Raw genomic sequence first — 18,757 nt, forward strand, 5'->3', positions numbered from 1 at the left:
GCCCTCAAGATGAACCGCTCCATAATCTTCCCCAGCACCGAGGTCAGGCTGACAGGCCTGTAGTTCCCCAGATTCTCCTTCCGGCCCTTCTTGTAGATGGGCGTCACATTGGCAAGCCTCCAGTCGTCCGGGACCTCCCCCGTTAACCAGGACTGCTGATAAATGATGGAGAGAGGCTTGTGGAGCACCTCAGCTCTCTCAGCCCTCTCGGGTGGATCCCATCCGGCCCCATAGACTTGTGAGCATCCAGGTGGCGTAGCAGGTCATTAAGAGTCATAGAGTCATAATAGAGAATTCATTTTTGAGAGTAAGGCCAAAACTTGTACTGCTGTAGTCCTACCACCTTATGCAGAGGACAGTGCAAAATTCAACCACCTGGGAGAGCTGAGGGCTAGGACAACCCCTTCCTCAACTGTCTCTGTAAGCAGGACTGACCATAAAATGACACCCTTTCAAACATTCAGCTACTGCCCCAAACTGGTAACAGTTATGATGCTGAGCAACAGTTGTCTAGCCCTTTATTTTTCATTAATAATTGCCTTTTTTCCACAAGTTTGAGACGAGACCAGCTTCCCTGCTTCCCAAACAATGGAAATGGTGGTTTTGCCTGAATCCTGTGCATTGTATGCATGTGCGTAGATGTTCATAGGCATGTGCTGAGGCAGAGAGACAGCCCACTTTCCCCCTCTGCTTTCAATAGTGACCATCAATTCTTTGTGTTAATTATAATTTACAGATTGTTGTATAAGCAGAAAAGATACCAAAGCAATGACTGCTGTGAGAGAGGCCAAGGCCGAAGTTCCACCAGCAGTTTAGGATGATGACATATGCCAGCACTTCTACCAAAGGAGAAAATAGCTGCTGCAGGGATATCTTTCTTGCCCTTATAGCACCCACTCCCTTATATCTCCAGAAGTGCTGTGCAATCACGCAATGGTCCTGGTTAAAGCTAACCAGAAATATAATCAGCTTTATCCTAGATTAATTTTCCACTCTGGTTCACTATGCAGCCACACAAATGCTTACGCCAGCATATGGGAAGAGGCAAGACAAAACCAGGAATGACTGGCTGGCAGAATTGGGTGTATAGGTCATCTTCTTTGGTGTTAGCCTTGCCTCATGTTTGCTTAAGCTAATTGTTGAATTAGGCATAATAAGGTACCAATGTGGGGACATGCCATTCTGGAAGTTGGTACCCTGGCAAAGTCCCAGATCCCCTGTAAAGGAATGTCAGGGGGTATCAGGCTTGGCTCTGCTCAGAAGCTGTGGGGAGCAGGAATATCAGGAGACATAGTTCAAATAGCCATGCTTTACCTACTTGGGTGGGTGAGGTGAAACCACCCTGTGATACAAGCACCTTTCTCTGTTGTAACGGTGCTGTGAGATCCTTCTGAACAGCAGAGAGAGATAGCACATTATTCAGATAGGATATGTCCAAATGAGGATCCTCTAAAAACTACTGTTTCATATTGCCTGTAAATACAAGCAGATGTTGCTGTCATTGATTACTCCCTTTCTTGGAAAAAATGTGAGGGCTGGAAGCTTCCACTAGAGAAAAATCAGCGAAGACCCCAGGGTAGTGAAGGCTCCAGAGGTGAAATACAGGTACACTCACAGCTCCAGTGCAGTAATCCAGGACTGTCCTAGAAGAGCATTGCTGCAGACAAGGAGGAATCTCGTTACTACATTTGGCTCTCTCTGGCACTCAGCAATAGAGTTTGGTGTTGAGTAGCAAGTTACGCTTTACAGAACAAAGCTATGTGACTGAAGGGCAAGAAGCAAGAAAAGATCTGTTTTGTCTTACTCTTTTATCTGGTAGCGATGGAAGGGCAGGGAGACTTCCTGGGATTTGACTGATTGACAGAAGGAACACGCTTTTGTTGTATTCATACAGTGCCTAACCCATTTTGGCTCTGGTATACGATGACAGTCCTTAGGCAATCTTGAAATAATACTTTTAATCATATTTTTCTTGATTTACTCTCTCCTCAGGAATGAACTGTCCTCGAATGAAAGCTTGATAAATGTTTTCTTTTGTTGAAAACTGAAGTATTGTTTTACTTGTTTAATTTTTTGGAAGCTTTTGAGCTTTGTAGCATTCTAAGTAGGACAAAAGCTATTTTTACTCATTAGAGAGCAAACCAAACTGAATATAAGTATGTCTTTCTGCACTTCCTTTCTGTCTTTCAAGGAAAATGTATATCCTAAATAATCAGGCTAGCATTAAAGTTTATGCAGCTCACTCCAGCTAAGAGAGAATGACCTTTCACAACTACAAGATTTTCTAAAACAGTCCCTTTTCAACTGCTTGAGTATAAGTTTTAATACTTCTTCATATGTTTTTCTGCTTCTCAGGTGTAATTCCCATGTTGCAAGCTATAAGCAACTCCTGGTCATGTCAGTGTAGTGCAAGCTCCCCCTTCCTCGGGGAAGGGAGAAAAGGAGTTGAGCTGGCTGGACTCAGCAGAAGAACTGGCAGCCTGTTACCAGCCTTAGGAAAAAGATCCTCAGGAAAAAGGGCTGAGAAACCAAGTTTACAAAAAAGATTCAGGAAAGCTATTAAATCTGCTTGTTCAAAATTTCCTGCCCTGCTTGTGTAGAAAATGGATACAGAGAGGGATATTTACATTAAAGAGAGAGGGGAGGTGGGTTCCCTGGATATTAATCATCCCAATTTACTTTGACTCAAATAAACCTTCCTCCTTACCTTTTGGAAAGAGTACACACTGCTGTCTTGACAGCCATAAATATAAAAGGGCTGCATGGATATTTAATGGTTTATTATATTAAAAATGTCCACCCTGCTTCCCCACCAGCCATAAATATAAAAGGGCTGCATTAATGGTTTATTATATTAACCTTATAAACTATAAACTGAGCCTAACAGCAGATTGCAGCTGATACACAGCTTTTGCATGAATTAAAAAGCATGGATATTTAATGGTTTATTATATTAACCTTATAAACCAATTACTGAGCCTAACAGCAGATTGCAGCTGATACACAGCTTTTGCATGAATTAAAAATCAGAGAAATGCCATAATGCAAGAAATCTTCAAGGACAGGAATTCTGGGCTGGACAGTTGAATTTTGAGCTGCACTAGCGATAGACCTTATGCAGGTCAGAAACGAGAAATGAGAAAATTAAAAAAGGAAGAAAAAACAAAGTGATAAACTGGGAAAATTTTTATTTATCACACTCAAATTTCCGTTTGTTTTTCTTGCTAATAGAAACCTTTTTTTAACAAGCAAATTTGAATATTTAGTTCAAGCTAACTATTTACTTCATAGCTACTGTTATCCAATATGTATAACGAAATCCTGGAAATGAAGGTCTTGAATCATCTGTTGCTGGAGAAGACTTTTCCACTTTTTCTGGCACTGTCAGTAGCACTGTCAGAGCTCAGGCAAAGACATAAGATGTAGATCCTCCACATCATGTGCAAGTGTCTCATTTTCCAGCTGGTGGTTACAGGAAAGGACAACTTTCCACCTCTGTACTGCAATTCTTACCCATTGTTTCCATGTCTTTTGTACAAACGCCTGAAAACAGAACATTTCAGAAATACTGAAGCAGTTTTTCTAAATATTAGCAAAATAATCTGCTTCCACTTTCCAAAATTTTTTTGAAATTTTAAAAAAATCTGCTTTGATATTCTGAAATTTTTTTTTTTATATTTTCTATTTGGCCAAAACTGAGAGTTGATTTGTACCCAAATCCACAAGTAATTTTTGCTGCACATTGCCATCGTGCAAGTGTGATGTAACGTGGCTGACCCTCATCTCCCACAGTGTTCACAGACATGTGGCAGTGGTGTCCAGAAGCGAGATGCACTTTGTAAGCAGCGGCTGGCAGATGGAAGTTTGTTAGAGCTGCCAGAAACCTTCTGCTCCACACCAAAGCCAGTTACCCAACAAGCCTGCAAAAATGAGGATTGTCCCAATGAGTGGCTTCTCTCTGACTGGACACAGGTATGTTATTTGTATGCATGCATATTGGGCTGTTCTTGGTGATGAAGTTCCTCAGTCACTTGGGATAAAGGAGCCAAATGAGCTCAGACTGCACAAAACATGTTATGCCCGGTTTTGTCCTGTAATCTGTCCTTATCATTCTGGTAGGGGATGTGATTGCTAGCTCTATGTTCCTCTTTAGAGACTGCCTCCACAGATGTGGTTTAGCCATCCAGCCAAACCATTAAGAACTCCCTTCTGGCGTAAACACAAGCCATGCTCAAAACAATAAATCCCTGCCTCTGTCCATTCCTATGCTTATGTTCACCCAAGACATCAATGAAGAGTAATCTTTACTTCCCCAGGCTAAATGCTTTTTCTTCCCAAAGCCTGGCTGTTCTGATGTCATTAGTCTTTTCCTCCTGGGGCCACTCCAACCTTTCCCTATGATGCAGAAAAGAGAAAGGAGGGATTCCTGCAGTCTGCTGTAGGCACATCATTACAAACACCAAGCCTCTTTCATTCTAGGACACTGCTTTTGTGATGCTAGCTAGCTACTTCCTTCCTTCAATTTAGGGATTACAAAACAAACTCGCTCTACTGAAGTCTCTTGCACTTCCCCAGGCTCCCTTTCTGGCCCCATATGGCTTAAGAAAAATTCCCTTTATATTTATGACAATATAACTGAAAATATAATTTGACCTTTTAATGTCAGTAAGCATGAAAATCATTCACCATCTTGCAATCTCTGCCACTGCTCTCCCAGTTCCTTTTCATGGAAGGAGGTGGAAATTGTCTTAATTGTGAAAGAAACACCAGTCACCTCACAGAGCTGTCCCACCTGCACCTTTCATATGTTTATCTATCTTGACATTTTACTCAAATAAGTGGATGTTCTCATGAAGTCTGCTGCCAGAATACACAGCCATTCTGGCAGTGAAGGTGGTAATTCTATTCCCAATCTGTCCTCCTTCACAAGAAGTTGCTACATGGTTTATGTTGACAACCATACAGCTCATGTTTCTGCATATTGGCACTTATTAAAATCAAATCTGACTTCACTCTCTCCTCCCCATTTCACTTGAAGGCTGCCATGTTTTTGCCCTTCTTACCCTTAGTGTGTTTTCTCCCCCTCACTTCATTTCCAATTCCCATTACCACATGTGTGCTCATACACGTAACAGAAGTGCATGTGTATCTTTGTGCTACCAACTTTACAGCGCTCAATCCACTTTCCAGCACCTTTACAGACTGCTGCCTGGGTCCCAGTGCAAGGGCACTACCTGTATTCTCACTTTCTGTAATGTTGTGTACATAAATATGAAAAAAAATAGGCATACTGAATTCCATCGAACAATGCCCACCTGTACATCGAGCACCGCAGTCTGGTGTTAGAGGGTTTGTACTCTTTTGTGTAAGCCATGTGTGGTAAATACCAGTCTGAGGTAACTCACTGGGATCTGAAACATTCATCAATTTATTATTTCTAATAGATCTGCAACAGTAAAGCTCAAAGATTAGGCCAGATTTTAGCAGAACAGGTTGTATTTGTGAAGTGCAACTCAATGTGGTCTGCTCTTGGCTGTGAGCAGGAGTTTTTCAGGCAGCAGACACAGACATAGAAACAAAGTGCAAAGACAGGCTTTGTACTGTAGCACAGTACCATTAAAACAAGGGACACCATCTGAGAGAAAAAAGCGCTAAAGGGAGCATGGGAAGATTCAAAGCCTTAAAAGACAGAAAATACCTAATAATTCATCTCTCTACCGTGCCTGCACTGTTTATAACTGAATAGCCAGGTGCTGCTTTGCTTTAGTCCACTGCGATATTTTGAAAGCTGTAACTGATCTGTACCGTGGTATGAGTATGTAATGTGGATATGGGAGTTGAAGGGGTGTGTGTGACAAGGAGCACCCTTTTGCTTTTAATACACCTTGTTCCTAATGTTTCTCATTCTGTTCCTAGTGTTCAGTGAGCTGTGGAGAGGGGACCCAGATTCGAAATGCTATTTGCAGAAAGATGCTTAAAAACGGGAGTTCTGTCATCATCAATTCCTCACTGTGCCCACCTTTGCCATTCTCATCCTTGATCAGGCCCTGTGCACTAGGCACCTGTGCAAGTAAGTGGAAAAGATGTTTGGGAGTGTCTGGGGAAAGGGGACTTGGATGTCCCCTGCTGTCACCTGCTCCATAACGTTCTCTTGCGCTAGTGTTACTCAGTCTTGCAGAATGGCTGCTGCTGCTGAGTTTTTCTGTCTGTGAACAAGTATGCTTTGTTTAGCAATAAGGCAAGTCAGTGGATGACAGCTGTAAATTTTACTGTTGGAGCTGGGTCTGAGCCAATGTGCTGGAAGGGAGCTACTAGTTTCTGGAAGAACTGGCTCAAAATTCTGACCCAAATCTAGATCTAAATTTCACAACTGGAATGTAGAGGCTCAGAGATACAGCACAGCAGCCTGAGGGCAGCTGCAAATAAACTCTTTGCTAGAACAGCTGCAAAGAAAATGGTTGGTAAGGGATTTTGTTGATCATTTAAAAACATATTATCTCATTATGTCGCTCAGAACCCTATATAATCTGGGATTTCTAATGAACCATGCAACATAAGTTAGATGTGTTTTATACTGGTATTTCATGCATTTGTTGTTGCCCTTCACAAGAGCGGTATTCTCCCTGTATGCCTTTCCCTCGCTTGCAGTAAGCTAACTGGCTATGTGAAAGTTCAAAAGTCAGCCTAGCTTCAGCTTAAAGTTGACTGTGAACTCTGGAACTGCTAAATGTTGGGTATGTCAGGGAGAAAAGAAGGTCTGACATTCAGAACCGAAGCTGGGACCAAATGTTGCATGGTATTTACTAATAATACAGCTATGCTGCTTTTTTTAGTGCTTCATAACAAAGATCTCTGTCATAGAGATCTGGAAACTGGAAGGACACACTGAAGTAGTGCACTTTAATAGTATTTGCCATGTTTTCAAGCCTAGTCCAGGCAGGTTTGTTCTGTTCAACGTTACTCCCTGAGGTAGCAGCACTTTCACTCTTCCTTACTGCTGTGAGCTGCAAGATCATGTTGCCTTTGAGGGTCTGGATGGTAAACACTTGCCTTTTAAATGTATTTGTTAAGCAACAATGTTCATTTAAATATTTTAACAAGAACTACTTTTCCACTCAAGTTTTCTCCCTCCTATAAAGCTTTTGTCCCTGGCTTTCTGGTTTCTGCATGTACCCTGGGCGGGACTACTTTTGCATTCCTAAAATGCACCTTGTTATTCCTCTTATTTTATTGCTCCAACTTAATGTTCAGCAGCTGGTGGCCAGTTTCTCCCATTACTGTCTAATGGGTCGAATGCTGCCAGCACCAAAATAAACTGCTTGTTTGGTTTAATGCTATCACATACTAATATTATTAATGATATTTCAGGGCACAACAGGCCAGCTCATAGGCAAAGCCCCCATATTATGGCCGTAAAGAAAGTTTACATCCAGACAAGGAAGCAGAAGAAGCTACACTTTATTGTGGGTGGGTATGCCTACCTGATGCCCAAAACCTCTGTTATTCTCCGATGCCCCACAAGGAGGTTCCGGAAATCAATGATCACTTGGGAGAAGGATGACAAGAGGCTCATCAGCTCAGCTCACATCACCATTGCACCCTACGGGTACATGAAAATCCATCGTTTGAAGCCTTCAGACACTGGGACATACACCTGCACAGCAGGGCCAGCCCGGGAGCATTTTGTAATTAAACTAATTGGAAGCAACAAGAAAATCATTGCTGGGCAGCCAACTGGTATTAGGGAGGAAGAGGCCATGAGAAAGGCCAGCTTAAATGAAGCCTTGCGAACACAGGAGAAACACATCAATGGGATTCTCTTCAATGGGAGCAAGGCTGAAAAGCGAGGGCACCTTGCTGACCCCAGCAGCTGGTATGACGATATTGTCTCAAGGCTGCTACAGCATAGGGGCTGGCCAGGGGAAAATCTGGAGTCCTGGGAAGCCCAGGAGTCCACAGAGAGAAACACATCCTCAGAGGAGGACCAGCGCCGGGATTACAGCCTGCCATTTACTATGGTCACAGAGCAGAAACGCTTGGATGATATCATAAGGAACTTGTCTCAACAGCCTGAGGAGCTTAAAGATGTCTACACTGAGCAGCTTGTTGTGCAGCTGGCTCACGAGGTTTTCAAGAGCCACTGGGAGCACCAGGACTCTGTCCTTAAAGCATCAAGGCGAAGAGTAGATTCAACCTCGGTGGAGTACCCTCTCCACAGACACGTTTCTGGATTTACCAGCTCCCTGAGGACATCATCTGCTGAAGCATTTCTTCCCACCGCTGTAGACCTGGCAAACGGCTTGCACAGACCTCATCAAAAGCCTGCCATCCTCCGGAAGATTTCAGCAGCACAACAGCTTTCTGCTTCAGAGGTTGTTACCCACCTGGGACAGACGGTGGTCCTAGCCAGTGGCACACTGAGCGTGCTGCTTCACTGTGAAGCCGTGGGAAACCCAAAGCCCACCATCAGCTGGGCTAAGAATGGAGAGGAGGTGAAATACAATGATAGGTAAAACATATTATTCAACTTTTAAGAAAATAATTGATACTTTGACTCTTCAGTTTCCATGTTTTACTGCCTGTCAGTCCCATGGACAAAACCGTATTTTGCTGTAGTCTGATTTCATAGCAGAAAGAAGGGCTAACACATGTGAAGTGCTAAACAGGGCACTGTAAATCTTCAGGAAGGTCTGGATGCTGAGTCAGTCTGGTGTGGCAAACAGGAGCTTTACTTCTGTTTCAGTAAGTACAAAGAAGAGTTTGTAAAGTACTAAAGTAGATAAGTGCCTAATGCAGTCATCAGAGCACTCCATGAGTATTTTCTGAAGGTGGAGTGTATTATCTGAAGGTGGAGGTTTCTGCTGTGAAGATTGGTTTTGAGATACGAAGATCGATTATTGATTATTACTATTATCCTTTGTTGGAGATATGAATTGCATTTCTCACAGTCCTTCAGCAGGGTCTGTCTGACATGGCTGTGGTAGCAGAAGATGGAGGAAGTGAGGCTTCTGCCTTCTGCACATGTATCTGTGTGTAAAACTGCCCCAGGATAAACCTCAGGGGTATTACAATCGCCATTCCCTGTCTATGTCCTGATAGAGGCTGGAAACTGTGGAACCATACTTTATGGCTATTTGCAACTATGCTGTCATCTCAACACACTGATCTCTAAGCATTAGTCTTCTGCTGTGAGTTGGTGCATCCTTGTCTGTTCAGACTCCAGTGTACTGGCCCCAGGTGTAGCCTGAGAACTTGAGTAACAAAATGTTTTTATCAGTGTACCACAGAAATAATGCTGGTTTTCCTTCAGGTAGCCTATACCTGCCTATCGCTCCATGTTATTTGTTCGTGTGCGAGAGCACACAAAAAGATGTTATTTTCAATGCTAGTTATATGCTTAACTGTGTTGATAACATACATTTTTCTCATGTGTATACTTGAGATTTTATGTTTTGGTTTTGTTCTGTGAGAAAGTGGTATATAAGGATAGACAGTGTAAGAGGCAGTTATATGAATGAACATGGTGCAACAAAGCAGTCCAGGGATCTGCTAGCAGCTCTTTCTGCACAAGATACTGACCTCAGTTAAGACATCTGAATTTAGTCATAAGGTCAGCTTGGGAAATGAGAAAAGATGAGTCAAGGCAAAAATTAATTTCCAGTGTTGGTGGCTGTGGATCATCCAGTAAAGTCTTGATTTAGGTACAATTGCTCCTTCTGCATAGTTATACAATTAGTTTATTAGCTCCTTTCTCACTTTGGCAACTGAATCACTCCAAAATCTTTTTTTTTTCTAATGTACTGAATTTCCTGGTTCTTGTCTCTCTTTCTGTGTCTGAAGGCTAGTAAGTACATTAGGTTTCACACAAAAAAAGGTAACTTTTGCAGGGGGAGAGGACACTAAGAGCAAGAATGTATCTCTTGTAGAAATCACATGCAGTCGTAATCAAGACTTGGGCCTACAGTATCCCTTTATTTGGCCATATTCCTGTGAAAATATCTTCATGGCCTCCCAAAAGTTTCATATATAGATTTTCATTGCCAGTGGTTACATCCTGTTGGAATTGTGCCATTAAGGGATTTTTTTTTTCTCTACTTGAAATGACTGTGATTTCTGTGGTATGCTTGAAAGGGAATGGAGGTTACATAAAGTCCATGTGTGGTTAATGCTGGATACTACACTCGGGAGAAAATTACAAGTTTATCTCGCACCATATAAGCAGCCATGGTGTAGCAACAGGCAGATTCATTTAGCTGACAATAAAACAGTCTTACCATTTCTGAAATTTTAGTTTGGAATTTTTTTTTAATTTTACAATGCCTTTCAACCTTTTCTTTTTTCCCATTCAGTTTGGCTGAAATAGTATTAAATGCTGTGTTGTATTTCTGAATTATCAGGCAACTATGTGTGCTCAAAATTTCTATTGGAAAGACTCAGGGAAGTACAGTTTATTTGCCAGTTAGCAGGGTTTTTCATTAACAACTCTTCTTTAAAGGTTGAGGCAGTTTCCACTTTATGAAATTCCTTCTGTACTCACCACTTATGGTTCCTCCAGGTTGGTGGGTGGGGGAGGAAATGAGCAGTGCTCTGGGCTTCAGAGATACTCAGCATCTGTAACTTTGGAGTTAATGGAAGTTTAGAAACCATGGTGCATATAAAAATTGGGTTGTGGATGTTTGCTGGGTTCTTAACAGCAGTATTCTGGTTTTGGCTCAGAATGCTCTTGCTGGCTGCCAGTCAGCTGTGTAAATGAAAGCCGCAGTTCAAGCATTCTCACAGTATACTGCTGTAAACTGCAAGGCTATCTGCACGTGGTGGTGTTTGGTATGCTTGAGCTGTCTTTCAGCTCTGCAGCTTGTCTTCTTCATACTTTGCTAGCCACTGAATAGAGAAGAGAAACCAGTTTTCCAGCCCACCTCTGTCTTAATGGGAATGAGAAAACTAATATAGATGGACCTTCCTGTACCAGTATCAAAGAGAGAGACTTCTGGTGAGGAAGGTCAGAAACTTGTGCTGAATTCCCTCAGCTCATGCCCTGCTGAGTATACTGAGATTCCGGTTGTATCTGGTTTGTACTGTGATTTTTAAAATGTAGGCTGCTGGTTTTACATTGGGTAATAGCTATCTGTGTTAAACAGATACTGTGTATTGTCAAATACTGAGATAAAGGCACTCACTTTCATGCATTGTTGCCGTGGATTTTGTCTGGACCAGTGAAGTAGCAACGAATGGCTCTATTCCCATTGCCTCCTTCCATGAGCTGTGCCATCCACCTAAAAGTATTTATGACTCCTACTACATAGGAGCTACTACATAGCTCCACTTGGAAAAATTAATTTCTTTAGCTTTAGTCTAGGTACTGTCACAGAAAGGTATAACACAGGCCCCCAAAAAGTGTTGGTTTTCAATAGAATGAAAACATATGACACAAAAAGCTGCAGCAGTTGAAAATATCTGTGTGGTTCCAGTAAAAGATCCTTGACTTGGGTCTGCATATTCAGCCTGGAGGGCATATTTAACATGAGTGTCCATACCCTCTCCTGAGGTTAAAGTGTCAGGTTAACATCAGCATGGGTTCTGAGTGCAGTTCAGAGCCTGCTAGTATCTATACCAAAGTCTGGAGACTTCTGTAAATGATCAAAAATGTTGTATTTCAAAGAAAATTCAGATTAACTTCCTTAGGAATCAATTTTAAGAGTGAAAAATCTTCAAGGGATTTATGCATTGTTTAGTAAGCCTTCCAAGTATGCTGTAATTTCCACCACTGGGAACCCACTGGTACTTGATAATTCAACTTTTCTAAAACAGAAATGTATTTTATAAATGGACATGAAGCAGAATGTAAACACTAGGTGATACGGAGTTAGGTGTTTGCTAGGTGCCATCTGAATTAGTCACTGATATAGGTCCTGTAAAATACATTTTTGTCTTGGAGACAATGCAGCGTGGAGCAACTGAGATGAGACTGATTAAACATTAAGCTGTATTATTGCAAGTCCATAAATGAGATTCTGAAGACATGCTGCTGACAGAAAGAATTGCTACGGTTGGTATTTTTTTCACCACTGACAAGCAACTCAATACCTAACAAAAATAGCGAGCTACGAGCAAATAGGGAATCCAGCCAAAATCATTCTATACAAACAGGGATAATAAAAGATCTGCTTTCAAGAAAAGCAGCTATGCCAAATTGTGACACACAAATAACAGAAAGAATTATTGAAAAGAAGAGGACATTAGCTTTGTTTCTAAAGAAGGACATTAAAACTTGGGTTGAAAAAATAGGAAGGTGGAGCTGCGTAGGAGTTTATTGTTTTTAAAGGCAGGTACCTACCTGGCCTATTTCTGTTTTTAAAAATATTTGTGCTGGATCTTGAGGTGACTTAAACTGACAAAGAGAGATTTACATCAGCAGAGTTGATTAACAACAAACAAATATGATCCCTTGTGTTTTACAAGGTGCAATATTAAGCAAGCTCTTTCCTCAACCTGAAGGTGACAAAAACATTTCTAAAAACTTTTTTTTTGGGGTTGTAGGTGTTAGTTTGATGTAGGACTGACTGATCAGACTACATACTATTTTTGCACACATGCAGGCAGAACACACACAACTTTTAACTGTTATATGCTAGTATAATTTGGGACAAATTCTGAAGCTCTAATGAATTCCGTGTAGAGATTGAACCAGTCACTGTTAAACTAAAAAATTTACGTGTGAGATACTGATGCATGCTAACACTAGTTTTGTAAGTAAAGAAATTTGTTAGTTGCTGGCATAGTTAGCAGTAGCTAACTAGAAGTCTGCCCTGTTTATGACTAAGTTGTAAGAAAGAAAAGATCCTTGAAAGCAGAAGTGGGGAGGGAATTCTTTCAACCATTGGGGTTTTTTTGCTGTGCAAGCAAAGATGCAATTTGAAAATGATTAATGTTTGTTTTGCAAATGTGCATTTTTCTAGGCACTTGCAAAACTTGGTTGACAAAAGGCAGGTCTTTCCTTTTATTAATAATTATTATTATTATTCAAGAAAGGGTCAAAAAAGAATTTTAACTCTGGATTTTTTCCTGTAATAGATTTTGATGGGTGGCCCTAATCTGGTTTGTTTTAGAGATCTACCACCCACAGTGTTGTGCAAGATCAAGTATCTGCTGCTTTTTGGTCCATGAGACAACAGTTTTCAATGGGGAGGTGGGAGTGGAAAGAAACTCATCAATTCCAGGATCTGTGAGCAGACTTTTATTGCATGCATTTTACAGGCATATCCCTCCCCATTTTCACCCTTGTCACTGTCAATCACAGCCTCAACTAAGAGTTTACATGCAACAGCTGCTGAAAGTTGCTGATGAGAAAAGTAATTTATCATTAGGTTTTATCAACAGTTTCAGCTAAAAAATTAAGAGAAAAGAACAATAATCATGAAATATGCTGTGCTGAAAATAAGGGAACGTAAGCATTGACAAAGGTCCATGGACTGAATCTTAAACAGGTATACGTCAGGACCTGATGGAGTTACACCACTGCAAAACCAGACTGTGAAAAGAAGCAGTTCATAAGAGCTGTAAGGCCATACTCATCCCATTTAATCATGAGCAGTGCACTGGGATCACAGTAGGCTCCTCTTACTGGCAGAGGAAAGAAACAGTTGGTTCAGCCCAAGGAGGAGCTGAGTATTCCTCTCTGTCTTCACTGACTATTAGGGGAGCAACGAGACTGCTGAGTTTGTACAAACTGCCCAGCAATCAAAGAATTTGGAGCCTATTTCAGGCTTTGAAACTGAGCCTGTGGTTCACTTCACTTCTTTCTGCCTAGTTTCAGCAGGTTTCAGGATTTTTCCCTTGCAATAATTTGGCTTTTTCTTTACTATTGCTGCTCCTTTGCTATTGCGCCAGGGGAGGTTTAGATTGGACATGAGGAAAAATTTCTTTACTGAAAGAGTGGTTCAACATTGGAAGAGGCTGCCCAGGGAAGTGGTTGAGTCCCCATCCCTGGAGGTATTTAAAAGACGTGTAGATGAGGCGCTTAGGGACATGGTTTAGTGGGCATGGTGGTGTTGGGTCGATGGTTGGACTCGATGATCTTAGAGGTCTTTTCCAACCTTAATGATTCTATGATTCCTACTTTGCAGAATTGGGAGGCAGGGAGGCTAGGCAACCCATTCAACATCATACAGGAAGCAACACAGCAGAGGAGGAGATTTCACAAACCATGGGCAGATGTCCTAAGTACTCAGCAATCTTTCTCTAATACACATATCAGCAGTAGAAGAGCTGGGAATGAGACTAAAATTTAATTTAAGTAATCACAGCTCACAGTCTCAGTGTAAGACTTTTAAATTTCTTAATAGATTTTTAAATATAACCTAAAGGCCTGAACTGTAAAAAAAATTAGCTAAACCTGAAAAAATCCCAGTAAATATATTCATCCTCACACAAACTAAGAGACTATTACATCTTTCTTTCTGTTTTACTCCAGGATGCTACTTCAGCCTGATGACTCCTTGCAGATTCTAGCGCCCGTAGAAGCTGATGTGGGTTTCTATGCTTGCAATGCGTCCAATGCCCTGGGATCTGACTCTGTCTCCATTGCTGTCACTCTAGCAGGTAATAGCTCACTCTCTGTGACTGCAGGATAGTCCCTGCCACTTGTGCGATTCTGGACGGAAATCGTTTGTGGGGTAACAAATGGCTGAGGATGCTGGGTGGGCAAGGTGGGTCAACAGAGGTACACTGGTGAAAACACAGGGTGTGAACTCTGGAAAAACCTGAAGCATAGTCCAACTTTCACAGACAGTTTGTGAGATTTGTGGATTTCTGCAAGAGATCAATGCTTTTTCTCACTTGCTGTGTCTGACGTGCTCTCAAGACAGTGCTCATCCTGGTTATTCACAGCCTCTATGGGCAGTGCAGTCCAAGCCTCCCAATTTGTATGCTTCATTTTAAACCTATCACTGATCTCTTCAAGTCTAACAGACTAATCGAAGGCCTTATTCAGAGGTACATTAAGCAAGCCTGAAAAATACCAGAGCTGAAGAGCTAGCCCCTTGCAGGATCAAGCCCTGTATCATATTTGATCCATTGTGGCACAAGCATGGCTGACACTGTTTCAATTGCTGGCAAATAGAGGTTGACAAAAAATTAACTTCTGTGTTTATATTTCTCTAGTAACGGTTGAGTTCTAAAGCAGACTAAATATCCTTTGTTAGTTTAGATTTCAGTTCTAAAGAAAACTCACCCAAATAAAAGCCAAGGGAAATGGGAGGCAGTGCATGAATCCAGCTTCTTCAAGGTTTGTTGGTAGGGAATGTCAACAGGCTCACAACCATGTCAGGACTAGTAGAAGGACAGAGCAGCAAACGTGAATGAGGAGCTGTTGAGTAAGATGAAGGGACAGGAGACAGCTAAGGACTGTGACGAGGCAGAGAGGTCTTAGAGAAGGAGGATCCTATTTATCACAAAGGCAAAAGGAAACACATTAGGAATGCTAGAAAGCTTACTGATTTTTCAGACCTCTCCATTTCACTGCTCCAGAATGTGGAAGCATTTGGAGGCCTCCAATGTGCGGGCAGTGACTATCAGCTACCAATGTGTCCATGTATGGTTAGAGGAAGGAATAGCTGTTGATGAGCTTGAGTTTTTTACACCAAACACAGAGAAAATTTCAGGTAAGAGGAGCATAAAGAAAATCTAAGAATGCAGCAATGGCCAGCAGTGAAGCTCTGATGATCAGTAAACCAACTGGAAAGAGACCTTGTCTGTCCCTTAGAAGGAGAACAGCTGAATCCCCCGGGGTGGAAAAGGAAGATCTGCATCAGAGCTACATATTACATGTAGGCAAAAACAAAGGGACTGATCCTTTTTACACTACTGCAGATCAGGAATATCTTTGCTGAATCCCGGGCAGCAGGGCAGTGGTGCTGTTGCTAAGACAGTATAGTGTTTTATAAGGAACAACTCCACAGTAAACCTCTTGTGTTGCACCAGCAAGAAGCTGAACATGAGGTTAAAAAATCATCAGTCAAAACTGTTATTCTGTCCATATTGCTCCAGTGAGTTTAAAAGCCATAGTCTTTGTACAATGTAATTTGTGGAGACAATTTTGTGTGAAGCTATAGAAAAATAAACTGAGCATTAGGTATACATGTGGCACAGGAAGGCTATTAGCTTTTTGATTATAATTAATTATCAAGGCTATAGTTTAACCTTTTTAGATGAAATAACATTCATGCATCCCAGACTCAAGCTGAACTATGCTTAGGAGCTACATTTCCATCTTGCATCCAAGGCAAAGAGCTGAACATCTTATAAAATGAGGCCATAAATATCAAAATGAGATACTGAGCAGTTTTTTGAACAAAGCAACAACATTTTTGACGTAAGGGAAGTACTTTCTCCAAAAAGACTGGAAAGCTGAGACCATCTTTAGAGGGATTAGGAGTGGGGCCGAAAGCTTATTTCGTTGAAGAATTTTCTGATTAGTTTAACACATGCATGGAAAAAAAGACAGTGGAATATGCTTCCATTTTTCTCAATGGTTTGCTACTTGTTTATGGGTTGAACAGCTAATAGGTTTTTAATCTTATGATGAGATTGTGGAAACCAATCAGGAAAATAAAAAGCTGATGGATAGCTGAAGAATTTTTCTTTTTTTTCTTTAAGCTTTGCCACAAAGCATCAAAACTTTTGGAGATAGTTCAACAATAAAATGTAATATTTTACTTTGCTATTCTTAAGCATTGAAAGCACCAAAAGAAAAATTAAAAAAAATACAAAAAAAACCCCAAACTGATATGACAGGAATTCTAGATGAAAGGCATCTTTTAAAAGCCCTGGAAATATAGCTATATGGAGCAATTTATAGCTAGGGCTGAATTAAATTTTCAGGACTATCCATGAGCTCAATGAAACCAAATTCTCTTTCTCACCTCCATCTTTTCTTCCTTGGTCACCTCCACATTAACACACAAATGAAGCCAATGGTAAACATTAGCCTAAAACTGCAGCTTCTGGAGGCAAATTATGATATCTGAACCTGTTTTGTATCTGACCACTTATTTAAAGGGGAAAAAATGTGTTTATAGGTTTTTGGCTAAAGATGAGTTTGAAAATACAACATTGAGTCAAAAACACCCAAGTCCCATACCATTTAAAGCGATGTTGTCATGTTCTGCTCCTCCTGCCAACATCCTGCCTGCAGCGCATTTTGGCTGGGACAGGGGGCTGCCTTAACCCAGCTCTGTCAGCTCTGCTGCTTCACTCCCCTCTCTCAGAGCTAAGCCTGAGTATCTCTGAACTGTTTTGTGTCATGTAGGCATGCCTTTACAGTGCCCCTACAAAAGGAGTTGCAGAAGGCTTCTCGAGCCCCTGATGGTGGGTAACTCCATAGCTTAATCCCACAAAGACAGGCACAGCAGCAGGGGAACACCTTGACCCACTTGCTCGCTGTCACTGATGTTGGAAGCACACTGAAAACAATTTGAAAAGTTTGTTGCAGGCAAAACAGGTATCTTTGCTAGACATAAAAAATGTTCATGCATAACACTGTTATACAGGCTTTAGATAAAACAAAACAGGTTATGTGACAGAAAGGAGCTTGCTTATGTCCCTCATCTTCTTATGCTAGCCATTATGAGAAAACTTTCTGGTTATGGTCTGGTCTTCCCAATCCCAGTGTTTCCACTCTAGGTTAAAGAAAACATGATCAATGTGTAGAAACAGCTTGAATGTTGCTCTAAACCTCCTGCACTATTAATGTGCCTGTAGCCATCACTCAGGCTTCTCTTTCCTATGTTTGGCCTTTGGCACAGGGTGGTATTTTGGTTGCAGTACCAGGCAAACATCTTGCTGCAGCTCCAATTGTACTGGTGTTTATTGATTCAGCTGGTTTTCATGTGTGTCCATATGGCTTTAACGCTATTCTGCCTCTGATCTAAGTATGCTTTTTCTTTTTCCAAGACAGCTTTTTCCATGCAATTTGGTGACACTATAATATTACAAAGAGCAGGTGGCCTCATACTCCAACACTTTCCCTTATCCACCTGTCCTGTGTAGGTACTTTCACACAGTGTCCCACGCCATCTGTCCCATGCAAGTCCAGTGTGCTTGGTGTGATAAACTGTGGTGCTTCTTTTATACAGGAAAGCCACTGATAAAGGCATCAAGAGCTACTGTGATCAACACTGAATCATCTGCTGTCACTGTTGATATTGGAAGCACAGTGAAAACAATCCAGAGAGCAAATGTTACCATTAGCTGCCAGGTCGCAGGTGAGAAATTACTTGGTCTCCCATGCAGGTGCTTTCGGCTATAAATTTCTGTGGAGTTCTTTGCTATATTGGTGTCTCCAGATGCAGCTGGGTGAAACTGCAAGGTTTTTCTGGGACTAAGGAAAACTTCATTGCTTCCATTAATTCTTAGCATAGAAATTGTCCTCCTTTTATCAATACTAACAAGAAAAGTGTAGTGGCTTAAGAAAATTTGTCTGGGACAATACAACAGTCATCTTTGTTAGAGAAACACCGTATGATGTGGATACAACAAAACTGATACACATTCCTACCTGTTGGGGATGTTTGGTGAGAATATATAAGCACGGACTGATTTATAACTGTATGAGATTCAACAAGGCCAAGTGCCGGGTCCTGCACTTTGGCCACAACAACCCCATGCAGCGCTACAGGCTTGGGGAAGAGTGGCTGGAAAGCTGCCTGGCGGAAAAGGACCTTGGGGGTGTTGGTCGACAGCCGGCTGAATACATTCGCTC

At 41.5% G+C, this 18,757-nt stretch overlaps 1 protein-coding gene across 1 annotated transcript in view; it reads left to right on the forward strand.

Moving 5' to 3' along the window:
* Nucleotides 1-18,757, forward strand: part of ADAMTSL1 (ADAMTS like 1) — a 464,029-nt gene that overhangs the window by 404,676 nt on the left and 40,596 nt on the right. The window contains exons 18-22 of the mRNA XM_009274309.1: nucleotides 3,793-3,972; nucleotides 5,917-6,070; nucleotides 7,369-8,509; nucleotides 14,471-14,598; nucleotides 18,132-18,260. Of these exons, the coding sequence (XP_009272584.1) occupies nucleotides 3,793-3,972; nucleotides 5,917-6,070; nucleotides 7,369-8,509; nucleotides 14,471-14,598; nucleotides 18,132-18,260 (1,732 nt within the window). The remainder of the gene's footprint in view (nucleotides 1-3,792; nucleotides 3,973-5,916; nucleotides 6,071-7,368; nucleotides 8,510-14,470; nucleotides 14,599-18,131; nucleotides 18,261-18,757) is intronic.

This window comes from Aptenodytes forsteri, unplaced genomic scaffold (assembly GCF_000699145.1).
Source record: "Aptenodytes forsteri isolate BGI_AS27 unplaced genomic scaffold, ASM69914v1 Scaffold46, whole genome shotgun sequence".
In the NCBI taxonomy this organism is placed as follows: Eukaryota; Metazoa; Chordata; class Aves; order Sphenisciformes; family Spheniscidae; genus Aptenodytes; species Aptenodytes forsteri.